Here is a 17745-nt window from a genome sequence, read left to right on the forward strand (position 1 = left end):
TATCTCAAAGCCTCACCACATTCAGAACAGAATGGGGTCAAAAGAGGAAGGAATGAAATAAGACCCTGTGGGTAAACACAAGCCATCATGTTGCTTTGTATGCAGCCAAGTGTGTTTTACAGTTGAAGGCCCTAAAAAAAAATTGCACAATTATTGTCGAGCTTCAAAGCATTTTTATTCGTAATTCAGACATCATGTCATACTTCATGCCGGTAATTGGTGATTTTCAGATAAAAGGAATGTTTACTTCAAAGTGTTATTTGGCCAAGTCACTCAACCTGTCTTCTGCAGTAAAATGTTTGACAGAAATTACTTTGTGCTGCTCTGCACGTTCTTCTTTCTCCTTGAGACCTGTGATTTGACTCCACAGTGGCACAGTGATTAGCACTGCTGCCTCACAGCACCAAGGACCTGGATTCGATTCCAGCCTTGGGTGACTGTCTGTGTGGAATTTGCACATTTTCCCTGTGTCTGCGTGGGTTTCCCCTGGGTGCTCTGGTTTCCTCCCACAATCCAAGGATGTGCAGGTCAGGTGAATTGACTATGCTAGTTGCCCATCGTGTTAGGTGCATTAGTCGGGTAAATATAGCGTAGGGGTATAGGTCTGGGTGGGCAACTATTCAGAGGGTCAGTATGTACTTGGAGGGCTGAAGGGCCTGTTTCCATACTGTAGGGAAACTAATCTAATCTAAACCCCATCTCCCAGTTATGAGTAATTGAGACATCTTGACTTGGCTCCTAGTCAGAGTAGGCACAAAGTTTCCTTCTTGAATTATCTCTAAGTTTTACATCTCACCCATGTCAAAATATCACTCTGGCGGAAACGTTATTTGGTAGTGTCGTGGATTTTCTTATTTTATTATGGTTAAAGTTGGTGCCCTGAATTTCCTGGTGAATCCCTTTTGCATCACCCAATGACAAGGTATCCTTATTTAGATGAGACCAAAACTGTAGTCAATACTTAAGGTGAGATCTCACCAAGGGGTCTACACAGCTGCATTAAGACATTTTTACACCTGTACTCAAGTTTCCTTAATCGAGTCATATAGCGCAGAAACAGACCTTTAGGTCCAACCTGTCCATGCCAAACATAATCCCAAACTAAACTAATCCCACCTGCCTGCTCCTGGCCCATATCCATCCAAGTGTATTTTATACACTAAATATACCAGCATCCACCACTTCCTCAGGAAGTTCATTCCACACGCGAACCACCCTCTTATGTCTTTTTTAAATCTCTCTCCTCTCATCTTAAAAATGTGGGGAAAAGATACCTGCCATTCACCTCATCTATATCCCTTATTATTTTATAAACTACTGACAGGTCACTTCTCAACATCCTACACTGCAGTGAAAAAAAGTCCCAACCTATTCAGCCTTTCTTTATAACTCAAACTTTCCACATCCTGCAGTGTCCCGGTAAATCTTTTCTGAACCCTCTCCAGTTCGATAATATCCTTCTTTTAACTGGTTGACCAGAACTAGGCACAATATTCCAGAAGAGGCCTCACCAATGTCCAACACAACCTCAACATAACATCCCAGCTCCTATACTCAAATGACTGAGCAATGAAGGCAAGCGTGCCAAACACCTTTTTAACCATCTTGTCTCTATGTGACTTGAAGTTTTAAGAATTATATACCTGAACACCTATGCCCCTTGTTCTACAACACTACAAGGCCCTGCCATTAATTGTATAAGCCCCACTCTTGTTTGTTGTACCAAATGCAATACCTCACGTTTACCCAGATTGAACTCCATCTGCCATTTTTCAGCCCATTGACCCATTTGATCACGATCCTTCTGTAATTTTGGAAAACCTGCCTTTCTAAATTTCTTGCTGCACCTGCATGCTAACTTTTGATGGCTCTTCAATAAGAAAGTCCAGATCATTTGGACATCGATACTCCATAAATTCTCAGTATTTAAGAAATAATGTTTGTTTTCTGCCAAAGTGAATACCTTTGCACTTCTTGTATTCCATTTGCCGTGGTTTTGTTCATTCATTTAGTCTGTCTATGTCTACTTGAAGCTGTCTTGCATCCTCCTTCCAATTTATATTTGCATCCAGTTTTTCAGAAAACTTGGAAATGTTACACTTTGTCCCAACATCCAAATTATTGACATGGGTTGGGAATAACTGTGGCCTCACTACTGATCCTGACAATGCCTCAGTGACAATAGCCTCCCAACCTGGGAAAGACATGCTCATTCAACCATTTCTCCAACCTTAAGATCCCTATTACCTCCAGATCTAGTTCTAATTTTGTTGACTAACTCCCTGTGTGGGACCTTTCTCACATTAAACAACCTGCTGAAAATGCACATACCCCATATCTACTGATTCATCTTTGTCTACATTACAAGCAACAACCTCAAGTGGCAACCTTGACAATAGATTTGGATATTTCCCCAGTGGTGACATCAAGCAAGCAAGTCTTTGGTTCACCATTTTCTCTCTCCATTACCTTTGTAAATATTGGAGTTATGTTTGCTACTTTTCATTCTGCAGGAATTATTCCAGAATCTATAGGATTTTGAAACACAACCGCTAACTCATTCATTACATCCACTGTAGCCACCTCCTTCAACACTTTTTTTTTAAAATTTATAATTCAACTGGTCCTGAGACTTATTCAACTTCCATCCAGTTAACTTTTTGATTACTACTTTATTAGAATGCATTTCTTTCAGTTCCTCATTTTCACAAGCCCTTTGATTCCCTTTATTTCTGCAACTTTTTGTGTGTCTTCATCCATGAAGATAGAAAAGAAATTGGTTAGTTCCTCCATCTTTTTCCTGTTCTCTATTACAAATTCATCCCACCTCTGTCTGTAATGGACATATTTTGCCTTGATAATTTCCTGGACAGCATCTGAGTAGAGCCATCTCTGCTCGACATTAATAGCTGATGGTAATTCTGAAGAATGAAGCCCCAAGTTAGAAATCGGTCCCTTTCAAAAAGGGTTAAATATGAGAGCAATTTGAATGCAGATCCAAATTTCTTATTCTCTTGATATTTGGTAGCTTTTGGTTCTTATTAAATAATACAGCACTTCTTCTGTAATTAACAGACTTAAGTTACCAACTCAATTCTGATATAATCCTTGGTGGGGTATGGTCACATGTCATGCAATCAAACAATAGCTCCCACCCAAATTTATCTTAGTTCCATGGCACGGTGGCTTAGTGGTTAGCACTGCTGCCTCACAGCGCCAGTGACCCTGGTTCAATTCCTGCATTGGGTGACTGTGTGGAGTTTGCACATTCTCCACATGTCTCTGTGTGTTTACTCTGGGTGCTCTGGTTTCCTCTCTCGGGTGCAGGTCACGTGAATTGGCCAAGCTAAATTGCCCATAGTGTTAGGTGCATTAGTCAGGAGTAAATATAGGGTGGGTACATTTAGGGTAGGGAAAATGGGTCTGGATGGGTTACTCTTCAGAGGGTCAGTGTGGACTTGTTGGGCCGAAGGGCCTGTTCCCATACTGTAGGGAATCTAACCTAATCTCCGTATTTGTGCATCCCTAACGTAATGTAAACAATTATGTCACAATACTCCTGAATGTTTTTGAAAGCTAGAAATTGAATTTGGACTAAACTTTTTCACTGTGATGTTATCAAGTCACTTTTCGTGGTTGACATTCAGTTTCCTCTTGCTTGTTTTCCATTGAGAGTCCATGTAGATGACCCTACACCTCTGGCCTACTCATCACTACTTTCTCTAGGATTGCAATCGATAGACTAAGGCTAGCATTGTCAGCAATGCTCACACGCTGAACAAAATAGTATTGTTCGATGTGGAGTGCGGGTTAACGAACTGAAGTAGATGATAATCAACAGGTTTCTTGCTTGTTGTTAACCTGGAGTCCAAAGACTACATGGACTCTGATTTCGTATTGATAGCACCCAGGGCCGCTCCCTTCAGATGGCATTGCACTCTGCTGCCATCTGTGGTTGAGTTAGTGGAACAGGCTCAGGAGCGATGCTTGAATGGTCTGGTATAATTAGAATATTGAAAAATATAGAATCTCTATGGTGTGAAAGCAGACCATTCGGCCCATCCAGTCCACACTGACCTTCGGAACAGCATCCCATGCAAATCCAGACTCCTATCCCTGTAACCCTGCAGTTCCGATGGCTAATCCTCCTAACCTGGACATTATGGGGCAATTTAGTGTGGCCAATCGACCTAATCTTTGGATTGTGGGAGGAAATAGAGCACCCAGAGGAAACCCAAGCAGACGAGGGGAGAACATGCAAACTCCACACAGGCAGTCACCCAAGGGTGGAATTGAACCTGGGTCGTTGGCACTGTGAGGCAGTAGTGCTAGTCACTGAATCAGTGTTCCGTTCCAGAATGTATGACTGTGCAAATGTGCTTGACAACCCTCCTAACTGACCCCTGAAGTTAATAAGGGGAATTTTACAATGTTGGCTGAGTTTGGAGTGCCTTCACAGAGTTTCAGAACATTGCTGTGATTGCAACAATGTAAACTATCCAGTGTTATTATTACACCACCTTGTGGTGTGATACAATAAGCTGATTAACCATGGAGCACCACTAGAGGTAGTTATGAGTTGGTCACGTTAGTGTGGGACTGAAGTCATTGATGCCACACCAGGTATGGTGCTAGATTTCCTGACCTAAAGCCTAGTTGTGAATGATGTGCCAGTTTAGCACTGACACTGACACAACCATGTAAATACACCTTGATATTTTTGAACTCAGCCACCTTTTCATCCGTTGATGTCTTGGGTATTTTTTACTTTTGATTTAATATTATTCAGGCTAGTTTATAAAACCAACCGTGGCACAATGGTTAGCACTGCTGCCTCACAGCACCAGGGACCTGAGTTCAATTCCCGCCTCAGGCGACTGTCTGTGTGGAGTTTGCACGTTCTCCCCGTGTCTGCGTGGGTTTCCTCCGGGTGCTCCGGTTTCCTCCCACAATCCAAAGATGTGCAGGTCAGGTGAATTGGCCATGCTAAATTGCCCGTAGTGTTAGGTAAGGGGTATGGGTGGGTTTCGCTTCGGCGGGTCGGTGTGGACTCGTTGGGCCGAAGGGCCTGTTTCCACATTGTAAGTAATCTAATCTAAACGTCTGAATTCCTTATTCTCAATGCCTATGAGACTGCTCTTTCTCATGAGTACTGTAATATTTCACCTGTTTAGGCTTTGACTGGCAATTAATTAACCAAGTGTCCTGAATTAAACTCACTACTGTCGTGACATTTGTTTTTTATAATCAAGTTAAATGGAGTTTAAAATAAATTTTCAGAATGATGTACCATTTAATTATAAATGAGAGAAGAATGTGGCTTTATTCTTAAAGAAAACTATTAAAGCATCTCTTTGCATGAATGTATTTTCACTCCTGCTTCTTCGAACACAATGCTGTTTAGTCACAGAATTAATGTGGTGCTTTGTCTTCAGTTTAAAATTGTAGGTTTATGTCACCACCATGTAATTTTTTTTAACCTGTATTTTGTTGTGTCATGTGCAGAATGTTTTCCCAACCATCAGTTTGCTGCACAGATGTTTATAAAGGTGTGGGAAAATTACAGGTTTGGGAGGTCTCTAATTTGTGTAGGTGAAGACTTTGAGGCTTGTTGATGTGCCTGGGCCTTGTACAAGCATATCTGTTTTAGGTATGTCTGGTTTTCAACTCCTCACATCCACATGAAAAGATAACACTTCGACACTTTTCGAACTTGCCAAGATTGTTTGAAATTCTGTGCATTTTATTAAATGTTTGCACATTTTAAGGAGCGTCACATTTTCAATCCCACTATTTCAGGCAATCGACACTTAACCAAGCAGGTAATACGTGGACATGTGATATGAACAACGTCTCAATAAGTTGTTTTCTCTTTTCATTGTAACCCCGTTGACTTCCACCTACCACAATTTGCATTTGTATCGCCCCTTCAATGTGATGAAATGCTGCAAGGTACTTTCACAAGAATGTTATCAAAGAATGAAGTAAGCCACAAAGAGAGATGTTAAGTTGGATGAGCAAAAGCTGGTTCAGAGGTAGATGTCAGGAAATTTCTCAGAGGAATTTGAGTTAGTGACGTAAAGAGGTGGAAGAAAAGATCACCAGGGCAAGCATTCTTGGCAGTTGAAAGGTGCAGCCTTAATTGTGGTGGAGCTATTAAAATAGGGGTTTGCAGGAGGATAGAATCACAGCAGCACTGTTATCTTGGAATGTTGTAGAGATGGAGGCACCGAAAAATCAGTTGAGCATTCCTGATTATCTCCATATCCACATCCATTAACTTAACTTGTTGAGACTCTGAATTTCATACTTCACCCAAGGTCAGATGATAATACTGGAAATGTTTTTAAAATCTGAAATTTTAAAGTTTTGAAAACCCACACTCTCGCTTATCACTCTCTTACCGTTACTATTCTGCAACCACACACACTCGTGATTGTTTCAGGACAGGATCATCACCCTACTTACATTTTAGTTCAGTCAAAGTCATTGCTAATTCAGAAACTCTGCATAAGGCACGTAACCTCACAGATTTGTTAGCACATGACAGTGGCACTGTGGTTAGCACTGCTGCCTTACAGCGCCAGAGACCCAGGTTCAATTCCTGCCTCAGGCAACTGACTGTGTGGAGTTTGCACATTCTCCCCATGTCTGCGTGGGTTTCCTCCGGGTGCTCCGGTTTCCTCCCAAAGTCCAAAAATGTGCTGGTTAGGTGAATTGGCCATGTTAAATTGCCCGTAGTGTTAGGTGAAGGTAAATGTAGAGGAATGGGTCTGGGTGGGTTGGTGTGGACTTGTTGGGCCAACTGTCTGTTTCCACACTGTAAGTAATCTAATCTAAACTTGTCAGAGTTGTAAACAATGATGTGGAACCCCAAAACAGCACGGAGGTTGGTGGGGTGGATGGATAAATGGCAGATGAGATTCAACTTAGAGAAATGGGAAGTAATGTATTTTGGTAGGAAGAACATTGGAAGACAACTTAAAATTGAGTAATTGAATAACTCTATAACGAATGCAGAAGCAGCAGGAACCTCTGTACAGATCAGTGGTGGTGGCATGACTGATGGAGAACAGTTAATACAATATATAATGTCCTTTTGCTTTTTTAATTGGGGTACAAAAGTACAGGAGTAGAGAGATATATTAAGCTTACATAAGACACTTGTTCGACCTGAACAGAAGTACAGGATATAGTTTCGGGTGCACATTATGGGAAAGACGCGATTGCATTGGAGAGGTTGCAGAGGCGATTTAAAGAAATGGCTGCAGGCATAAAAAACTTCAGTTAGCAGGATAGATATTTGGCACTATTTGCCTTGGAGAGAAGAAGGCTGAGAGAAGATTTGATGGAGGTTTTCAAAATCATGAGTGGGCTGGACAGGGTAGATTGGGGAAGCTGTTCCCACATCTAAAAGAAAAAAGAATGAGACTGCATACATTTAAAGTAATGTGCAATTGAAGTAAAGATAATGAGATAAAACTGTTTTCATACACTGACTAGTTAGGGTGTAGAATGCAGTGGCTGGAAATGTGGTGGAGGCGGGTTCAACTGATGCCTGCAAAAGAGCATTGGATGGTGGTCTGGATGGAAATGCTGTGCGGCGATATCTGGGTTAAGGCAGGAGGTGGGCACTGCACAGTAGAAGCAATGCAGGTACAATGGACTGAATAACTTCCTTCTGCACTGACAATTCAGTGATTCTGTGAACCCATTCCTTTTGGCCGTGCAATATTTTCTTCTTTACAGGTGCTTATCCAATTTTCTCTTCTGGCAGGCCAGGAATGAATCTGCCTTTACTACATTTTCAGGAAGTGCATTCCATATCCTAATGACTTGCTGCATTAAAAAGAGTTTTCTTTATATCACTTAGTCCGTTTTGCCAATCAACATGAATCATTGTCTTTTGATTCAAACCTTCTCACAAATGGGAACTGTTTCTCTACCACCTCTGCCATGTGGAAAGAAGAATCTTACTGATCAGATACAAGATTCTTTGAAATATTTTTATCACATTTATTGCCCATTGCTGCTTCCAGGGGCAAGTCTGCTCTCACTTGAACCAAGATTTCAGCTTTTATAGTCTGGAATAGCACTGCAATGGATTATGAGTAAATTCTTGAGCCACTGAGTTATGCATCTGCAATATTTTCACCTCCCCACCATACTTTTCAATATAGGTGGTAACTGTGGTCGAGTTGGTAGCACCTCACCTCTGATAACCTTGTGGGTTCAAGTCCCACTCCAGGACCTGAGCACAAAAATCTAGGTCAGCATTCCAATGTAATATTATAGAATTTAGAACATTACAGCGAAGTATAGGCCCTTCGACCCTCAACGTTGTGAAACCAATCTAAAGCCCATCTAACCTACACTATTCCACTTTCATCCATATGTCTATCCAGTGACTATTCAAATGCCCTGAATGTTGGCGAGTCCACTATTGTTGGTAGTGGGTGCACTTCCCACAGATGCAGTCAGCAGGGACTCTAGTGGTGACCCTTACCTCCCACATTCTGCAGGAAGAACATTCAACGGCCCTAACCCCCACTCCCACTGTTCTAAATTCCCAAAAAGACCATAGAAAAATTAAAAAATCTTGTTACCTTACCATTCTGGCGCACAGAACCTTTTTTTGTTGGTTTGATGAGGCGATGGTGGAAGACATTACCTAAGTCGTGTTTCAAGTAATGCAACTGCCCAACCATATTACTTCACTTACTTAGTGGTCCCATGTCCTCTCCTGCTCAGCGTGCACTCCGCCTATTCACAAGGTAAGTTTTTAAAGCTGTCATTTACCTTCCTGGCAGCCCCCTGGTCGTCACTCCCGCTCTTCCTGCTGCTAAACAAAAATGGAGGGCCCCAACGCTCGAAGAATTTTTTTAAAGCAGTCATTATTGAGAAGGTGCTGAACTTCTGAGGCTGCTATCATTTGGAAGAGACATTAAATCAAGGTCTCTCTGTTCTGTTTGGTGGATGTAAAAGATCCTGTGAGATTATTTTTGAAGAAGTACCAGGAGAGCTTTCTCAATGACCTAACCAATATATATTCCTTATATAACAGCAACAATTCATTGGTTATCATCATATTGCTGTAGGTGGGAGTTTATTATGAGCAAACTGGTTGCCTTGTATTCTATATTATAATAATGACTATACTTCAAATTTACTTCATTGGTGGTCAAGTGCTTTGCAAAGTCTGATTGTTGTGAAATATGCTGTATAATTGCAAGTGTTTTATTTGGTTATTAGAAATGCTGCACTTAAATGCAGTGTATGTTATACAAATAGTATTTGTCCATTCATTAAAATAGCACTGAATAATAAGTGCTAAGTAACTGCAGTAGAACATCCCATAATCCTTCATGGTGTTCTCAGACAAATTTGCCACAGGCTTTCTTGAGTGATATTAGGTCAACCGACCAGAGATTTGGCCAAAGAGAAGGGTTTTGAGTTGAAGCTTAAAAATGGTAAGGGAGGCAGCATGTTGGAAAGGATTAAGTTGAATGGGGATGGGAGCAATTTCTGAGAGGCGGGGTCCATGCAGCTAAATGCATCGCTGACTAGGGTAGAATAATGGACAAAGGGATGTGCAAGAGGCCAATGTTGAAGGAGTGCAGAACTTATTTTTTCTCTTGGGAATGTTGGAGGTCACATAGATTGGGAGGATTGAACCGTAGAGTGATTTGACCACCAAGGTGAGAATTTTTTTTTTTTGAAAGTGATATGGTGTCACCCACAGCAAGTGTAAATCACTGGGTGTGGGTGATGGGTGAAAGAGATTTTTAGGAACCAAGAGTTTTGGACAAGTTCAGTGACAATCAAATCGGCTCCTGGCTGTCTTCCCTCATTCTACCTCTGCAAACGTGAGGCCACCCAGAAGCCTACTGCCCGTGTTCTAAGGCTTAGCAAAAACTATTTACCATCGCCCACTATGCTTGTTGACCAACACTGTCTTACATGATTTGTTCTTTGCATTGACATTTTTTTTAAAAATCTGATCCTAAATTGCCTTTGTGACCTCTTCTCTCACTATCTCGAATTTATTCGAGCCCCAGAACACTCTGATCTTGGCAGTCTTCTGATTTCTCGCTTTTTGATTGTCATTTATGGCCTCCCCTTCAGTTACCTAGGCCCTAAACTCTGGAGTATCCTCGCCACCCCTCTGATTCTGTACCTCTCGTTTACTGCTGCAAGATACTCAGTAAACCTCTTTGGCCAACGTTTGGTCACCTTCCCAAATCTCTGTTTATGTGACTTCTTGTTTCAAGACAAACACTGCCTGAATGGTCCCAGTCGATTCTTTCTAGCATCTGCAATATTTTTCACTTTCATCATAGCTGTTTTTAACTTCTAGATATTTTCTAAGCAACCTGTTCAGGGATGCTATTGCCAACAAATAAAATCTATCCTACTTTTCTAACCTATATGATCCTCTTTGCTTGATAAGTGTGGTTAAGGGATTGGGAGATCGAAATGGCTGCAGAATTAGTCAATGGATGCCCCAGTTACTTCCCATAATACTTATTTAGATCTGTGTCTGAGGGATGGTCTCATCACAGTACCGTGATGTGTTCAGGCTATATCTGGCACCAGCCTGTAAAATAAGATGCAGAAACCAGTAGTGTCAACATCACCTAGCATTTATACAGTGCCGTTAATATATTAAAACAACCCAAAGGACACTATCAAAGAAAAATTTACTGTATCATAGAATCCCTACAGTGTGGAAGCAGGCCATTCAGCCCATTGAGTCCACACCAGCCTTCCAAAAAACATTGCATCAAGTCCCACCTCTCTATGCTATCGCTATAACCCTGCATTTCCTATGGCTAGCTCACCTAGCCTGCACATCCCTGAACACTATGGGCAATTTAGCATGGCTAATCCATTCTAACCTGCACATCTTTGGGCTGTGAGGAAACCAGAGCACCCATTGGAAACTTATGCAGATACTGGGAGAATGTGCAAATTCCACAAAGACAGTCACCTGAGGGTGGAATTGAACCCTAATCCCTGGTGCTGTGAGGCAACCGTGCTAACCACTGAGCTACCATGCTGCCCTATAGATATATTCTAGCTGATGACAAAATGTTTGGTCATAAAATTGCGTTTTAAATATTGATTTAAAGGCCGAGAGTGGGACAGAGACATTTTATAAAGAGAGTTCGAGAGTTTAGGCACAGCATTAAAGATGGACCAATTAAAATCAAAAATGCTGAAGGCCAGAATTGGAGCTGTGCAGATATTTCAAAGGGAGGAATGTATAACTGGAGATTACAGAGAGAGGGAAGGCTGAGACCATAGAAAGATTTAAAAACAGGACGAAAATTTTAAAAACAAAATGTGCTTTGACTAGAAGCAGGCCAGTGAGCATATGGGTGGGATGGGAATGGGACTTGCTGCAAGAACAAGCAATAGAGATTTCGATAACTTCAGGATCATGGAGGATAGACTGTAGGCAGCCCTCCTGAAGTACATTGGAGTATTCTGGCCTAGAGTTAATCACAAGATGAATTAATAGCTCTTGAGACGACTTGGATATGTGGGATTGAGAGCTCATCACAGCCAAATGTGACAGCAAAGTTATGAACTGCCTTTGATAGTTATCAGCAGAAGACTGTAGCATCCATGGTTCCAGTATGAGGCGTGAGTGTTTCTGCCTGTCCAGTAATGGATGTCATTTGAGCATTCTGACAGTTTGAAGGTGGTGGACGAATTGAGAGGTGACAATGAGCTAGAGTTTGGTGTACATCTGGAATGTGACCTTTTTTTTAACAAATGGCTGAGAGCCAGCATGTTCTCACATTATGAACAAGAAAGGGACAGGCCAAAGAAAAACATCTGGTAGCTTTAAAGGAAAGTTAGATTGATATGGAGTTGTTATACATCCTGTCGTCATGAGAGCTACTGCACCATTGAGATCAGTAGACATTTTGTCAGCTTCTACTAAAGAGGAAACATTGAGTAATCGAATCTTTAAATATAGGTTAATCTTAAAAGTGGTCTGTGACAAATTGCTCTGTTAAAGATCCCTGGCGAAAGACCATTCAGGGTTATTTGGTAATGTTTTTGAGGAAGTCCTTTTCGGGACTTCTAGATGTTGCCACATTTCAAAACTCTGCTGCCCAGCAAGTTGACTTCTTTTATCATCCTGATGCTCGCTGATCTACATTTGGCACCCAATCATTCACCCACCTGATTTTAAAATTCTCACCCTTGCATCCAAGTCTCCCCACAGTCTACTGAGATATTAGCACTCCTCTAAATCTTGCCTCTTAAATATTTCCAATTATCATCACTCCGTCATTGATGCCATCAGTCGTATAGACCCTAACCGTGGCAAGTCCCTCTGCATGCCTCTATACCTCAGGCTTTCAAGTGACCTTAAGGTAGGAAACTCCCTTGACCAAGCTTTCAGTTCACTGCTCCAGTATCTATTTGTGCAGCTTGATATCATACTTTGGTTTATACTACTTAAGTGAAATGTTTTTGTGATAATTTATTACATGAGAAGTGTTGAACGAATATCTCATTATTTAGTATTGGAAAATAAACATGATATTTCATGATTAATCATTCCCATTCAATTCCCAAGAAAAAATTTCAGGGTACATTTTAACAATATTCACCACAGAATTTTCTAAGACAAGGCAAGTTGGTCATTTAAATCTACTGTACCTCTTTTGAAACAGAGTCAAATAACCTCCATTTGGGATTGAAAGTCAGGGAGTAGAAGTCCACAGTCTGTCTGGTAGATGCTATTATAATCACTGCACAACGAGTCATTTAACTAATTCCAGAGTCATCTAATCCCACCATCAACCAGATGGACCTAACTGGGCCATGCCATTGATTAGTACCCAATAGCAGGATCTTCAGCAGAATCTGACCTAACCATCTTCCACCCTCACATACTAGACATGTAGAATCCAATCTGCCCAGGTTCCTACACCAGACAAAAGTGTGATGGAGCTGTGGTTGGCAACAGAACTGTTTCTAAGCTGATAGAACAGTTGGTATTGCGAATAACTTGCAGAATTGAAGCTTAAAAGGAACTCCAGGTTGACATGGCCAGTTAGTGATGTGCAAATGAAATGGAATGAGGGGAAGGTGTGAGGTTGCACATTTTGGTAGGAAGAATAGGGGAGCAGACTATTATCTAAATGGGTCAAGGGTGTGGTGCTGGAAAAACACAGCAGGTCAGGCAACATCCGAGGAGCAGGAAATCGCCGTTTCGGGCAAAAGCTCTTCATCAGGAATTCCAGCATCTGCAGTGCTCACTTCCTCCTATTATCTAAATGGCGAAAGGCTATGGAAATCTAAAGCGCGAAAGTTCTCTTATGGTTAACAAGCAAGTTCATTTGGCTGTTAGGAAGGCAAATGCAATATTAGCATTCATTTCAAGAGGGCTAGAAAACAAGAACAGAGATGTACTGCTGAGGTTGGATAAGGCTCTCGTCAGACTACATGTGAAATAATGAGGAGTTTTCAGTGCCATTTCTAAGGAAAGATGAGCTGGTCTTTGAGGGCATGCAGAGCAGGAATGATCTCCGGGATGAAAGGCTTGTTCCAAAAGGAGTGGTTGAGGACCCTGGTCTTTATTTGATGGAGTTCAGAAGGTTGAGGTGGGGGTATCTCATTGAAACTTGCAGAAGATTAAGAGGCTAGGAACAAGTGGACTTGGAGAAGATGTTTCCACAAGTAGAAGAGACTAGGACCCGAGGGCATAGCTTCATCATGAAGGGATGACTCCATAGGATTGAAATGAGGAAGAATTTCTTCAGCCAGTGTGAGATGAATCTGTGGAGCTATTTGCTGCAGAGGGCTGTCGAGACCAAGTCATTGAATGTGTTTAAGACAGAGATGGATAAGTTCTCGTTTAATAAGGGGATCAAAGTTTCCAGAAAGAAGACAGGAGATTTGAGTTGAGAAACATATTAGCCATAATTGAATGTTGGAGCAGATCCCACATGCTGATTGGCCTAATTCTGCGGGTAAAAAATGAGGTCTGCAGATGCTGGAGATCACAGTTGAAAATGCGTTGGTGGTTAAAGCACAGCAGGTCAGGCAGCATCCAAGGAATAGGAAATTCGACGTTTCGGGCATAAGCCCATCACCTGTACCTCCACACACATCATCTATTGCATCCGCTGCACCCGATGTGGTCTCCTCTACATTGGGGAGACGGCCCGCTTACTTGCGGAACGCTTCAGAGAACACCTCAGGGACGCCCGGACCAACCAACCCAACCACCCCGTGGCTCAACACTTTAACTCTCCCTCCCACTCCACCGAGGACATGCAGGTCCTTGGACTCCTCCACCGGCAAAACATAACAACACGACGATTGGAGGAAGAATGCCTCATCTTCTGCCTGGGAACCCTCCAACCACAAGGGATGAACTCGGATTTCTCCAGTTTCCTCATTTCCCCTCCCCCCACCTTGTCTCAGTCAGTTCCCTCAACTCAGCACCGCCCTCCTAACCTGCAATCTTCTTCCTAACTTCGCCCCCACCCCACTCCGGCCTATCACCCTCACCTTGACCTCCTTCCACCTATCACATCTCCATCGCCTCTCCCCCAAGTCCCTCCTCCCTACCTTTTATCTTAACCTGCCTGCCACCCTCTCCTCATTCCTGATGAAGGGCTTATGCCTGAAACGTCGAATTTCCTATTCCTTGGATACTGCCTGACCTGCTGTGCTTTAACCAGCAACGCATTTTCAACTGGCCTAATTCTGCCCCTATATTTTATGATTTTAAGATTATGGGCTGGTTGTTGGAAAGTGATGTTAGACTAGGGTGATGAGTTTATTCGGCTGGCACAGGTGGGCTGAATGTAGTTCTGTGTTGTAATGCTTCTGTGGCCGTCTGGTTCTATAGTGTGATTGGTGGAATATTGCTGGATGGTATAAGACAAAGGGTTGTTTTGTTTTGTGAGGATATGCAAAGCAATAATTGAGATGCCTGTTTATTGTGTTGTAAATGGTGCAAACGGATCTCTCTTTGCAGTGATTCATAACCACATACTGTGACCTTTGTACAGTGTACTTGATACACTGCAATTCAAACAAATGACCATGCCTTTCTGTTTCCTGCCCAACCCCCTATCAGTCGATACCCAAATATTCTATTATGGAATCATCATATGAGACAGCACAGGTGGGGCCTTTCAGGCTGGTGTATCCGAGTCGACTCTTTGGTAATCCAATTCATCCCATTTCCCCTTGATCCACAAGTGAGATGAATGTCAACAATTTGCACATCACTGACTGGCCACATCAACCCACAATTCCTTTTGTGGTTTCAATATTGCAAGTTGTTGGAATATTGTTTGTAGATAGCGCTACGGTTGGCAATAGAATAATCCCTCTGGGTTCTGCTAATGGACTCCATTGACTATGTATCTGCTGAGGCAAGGATCTGTCTCTTTATCTTCCTGGAATCTTCTATAATCAATAGAAACCAGTTATTATAGGCAATTGTTCTCAAGGTGTGCATTTTTGGATTTTCTGAGCATAACAATAATGGATCCAAGCCCTTTTTTCAATGGATTCCAAACCCCATTGGAAATAAGTGATTAACATGGGTCACTGAAGATTGAAAGAAAATAGACCACGCACTTGATTTCTTTTTTGTCAGTGAATGCATGAGGTGTGAACAAAAATAGACACGATTTTCACTCAATTTGAAAATGGTAAAGAACATATCTGGAAGCAAGGAAATAATCATGGTAACTTTCTCCCCCATTAGTATGAAGCGTTCAAGCAAGAGGAGGAAGCAGAAATAAACTCTAAAGGGCAGAAGGTTGATCCACAAGTTTATTTCATGAAACAAACCATCAGTAACGCCTGCGGAACTGTCGGCCTTATACACGCACTGGCTAACAATCGCGATAAATTGGAATTTGGTGAGTGTTTTGGTTTATCGTTTGGAAGCAAAAGCAAAATTATGTTGGGAGGTTTAGAAACCAGTGTATGTGTGTCATGTAAGTCCTGAATCAGTCGCACTTTGCTCTTGCATTTGATAGACATTCTGCTGTCACACTGTTGCACACAGATTTTGCTGTCATAAATCGCAGATGCCACATCAATCAAACACTTAACTGCTCAAAAGATTACTCACGAAGAACTAAAAATATTCAGGATCAGTCAACAAAACTATCAAAGTTCTTTTTATATGCATATAGCTGGGCAACACTTTATCCGAAATCCGAAGGTTTCTTTTTGTGAAGTTTTTTTCCTCATTAACATGGTTGTTTGGTGTGCAAACAGTTAACCCAACTCCACACCCACTCGATGTGTGTCACTCGCATGTAACGTGGGTGGGCATGGTCCAGCACTGGCAGGCCTCAATTCTGTCTCAGGGCCTGTAGTACTCAGTGAGTCTGCTGCTTGGTAAGATTTCTTTAAATTTCACTGTCACGTTGTCACTTATTCCGAAATTTGAAAAATTCCAAATTCCGAAAACCAGCTGGCCCCACGTGTTTCGAATAAAGGATTGTGTACCTGTAGTTCAATGGCTGTAGGCATCACTGGCTAAGTCAGTATTTATTGCCCATTGCTCATTCTCCAGAAAGCAGTTAAGGGTCAATGGATTTGGTATGTAAGAGTGTCACAGATTTCCTTCTCAAGGATATTAGTGAATCTGATGGGTTTTTACAACAAGCAGCCAGCTTTTTATTCAATTCAAATCTCATGTCATGGTGGAATTTCAACCCATGGCCTCTGAACATTAACCGGGGGTTCTGGATTAATGACAATCACTATACCATCACCACCTCCCTGCACATTTATGTAGGAAATTCTTTTAGCTGCTAGATTTGTTTTCTCATTCAGCCAAGGGCATGCAATTAGAAATGGGTTCAATACATTAAACTTAAATTGCAAGAAGAAAACCATTAGATTTACACACTCAGTAACATTACATGTAAAGACATACGTGCTCAGCCAGAAAAAGCCACCTATCTCCTTCACAAAGGTTGATGGCCTAGAAATACAACTGTGACTTGTAAAAGTCAAAGATGTAGACAGAGTGTACGGTGTGATTTGGTTTTTGTCACAAATTAATCCACAGATACATGCAATGTCTATCAACTTCCAGAGCAGTGGAAAAATCAAAGGTAATTTAGAAGTGGGTGGTGAATGCTTACAACAGCAAATACCATTGTGGTTTCTTCTGCTTGGTTTGATGCATTTGTTGGCGTTTTCTGCGTCTCCAAAAAGTTGCACATTTCCTCAATATGGGTCACCTAATGTTTATCTCATTTCTAAATTACTTGAGTGAATTGATAGACCCTGTCCATTAAATCCAGTGAAGTTAATTAAATTAGACCAGGAAATATCCACCTTCTCTTTTCTAAAAAAAACTGCAACAATTATTATTTGCACCCACTCCTGTTTATTACTGAGAATCTCCTTTTCAGGTAACTTCACATTCTTCAGCCTGACTTTTGTGAGCTACGAATGACAGAAAACATCTGGTTGCAGTCCTGTCCTCCATCTTATTTGATTCTAACTGCCTTCAGTCCCACCTAATGAATGACACTGATGTATCCTGCCCTCATGCTTACCCCTCGCCGTTTTTGCCCATTTCTCTCTCTGAAAGTTCTATTTGACTTTTTGAGACACTTTTTGACTTCCCTTCCTCTCCTTTGCCCTGCCACTTTGCTAAATTTCTAGGTAATAATTCATGCCAGGGCCACTAAATCCCAACCAGAAGTTAAAACCTCCTGCAGGGCAAGA

General features: G+C 41.7%; 1 protein-coding gene across 1 annotated transcript in view; it reads left to right on the forward strand.

Annotated features, from left to right (window-relative positions):
* The window catches only part of uchl3 (ubiquitin carboxyl-terminal esterase L3 (ubiquitin thiolesterase)), a 54926-nt gene that overhangs the window by 14915 nt on the left and 22266 nt on the right, over nt 1-17745 (forward strand). Inside the window, exon 4 of the mRNA XM_060826526.1 lies at nt 15755-15911. Coding sequence (XP_060682509.1) covers nt 15755-15911 — 157 coding nt within the window. The remainder of the gene's footprint in view (nt 1-15754; nt 15912-17745) is intronic.

This window comes from Hemiscyllium ocellatum, chromosome 6 (assembly GCF_020745735.1).
Source record: "Hemiscyllium ocellatum isolate sHemOce1 chromosome 6, sHemOce1.pat.X.cur, whole genome shotgun sequence".
Taxonomy (NCBI): Eukaryota; Metazoa; Chordata; class Chondrichthyes; order Orectolobiformes; family Hemiscylliidae; genus Hemiscyllium; species Hemiscyllium ocellatum.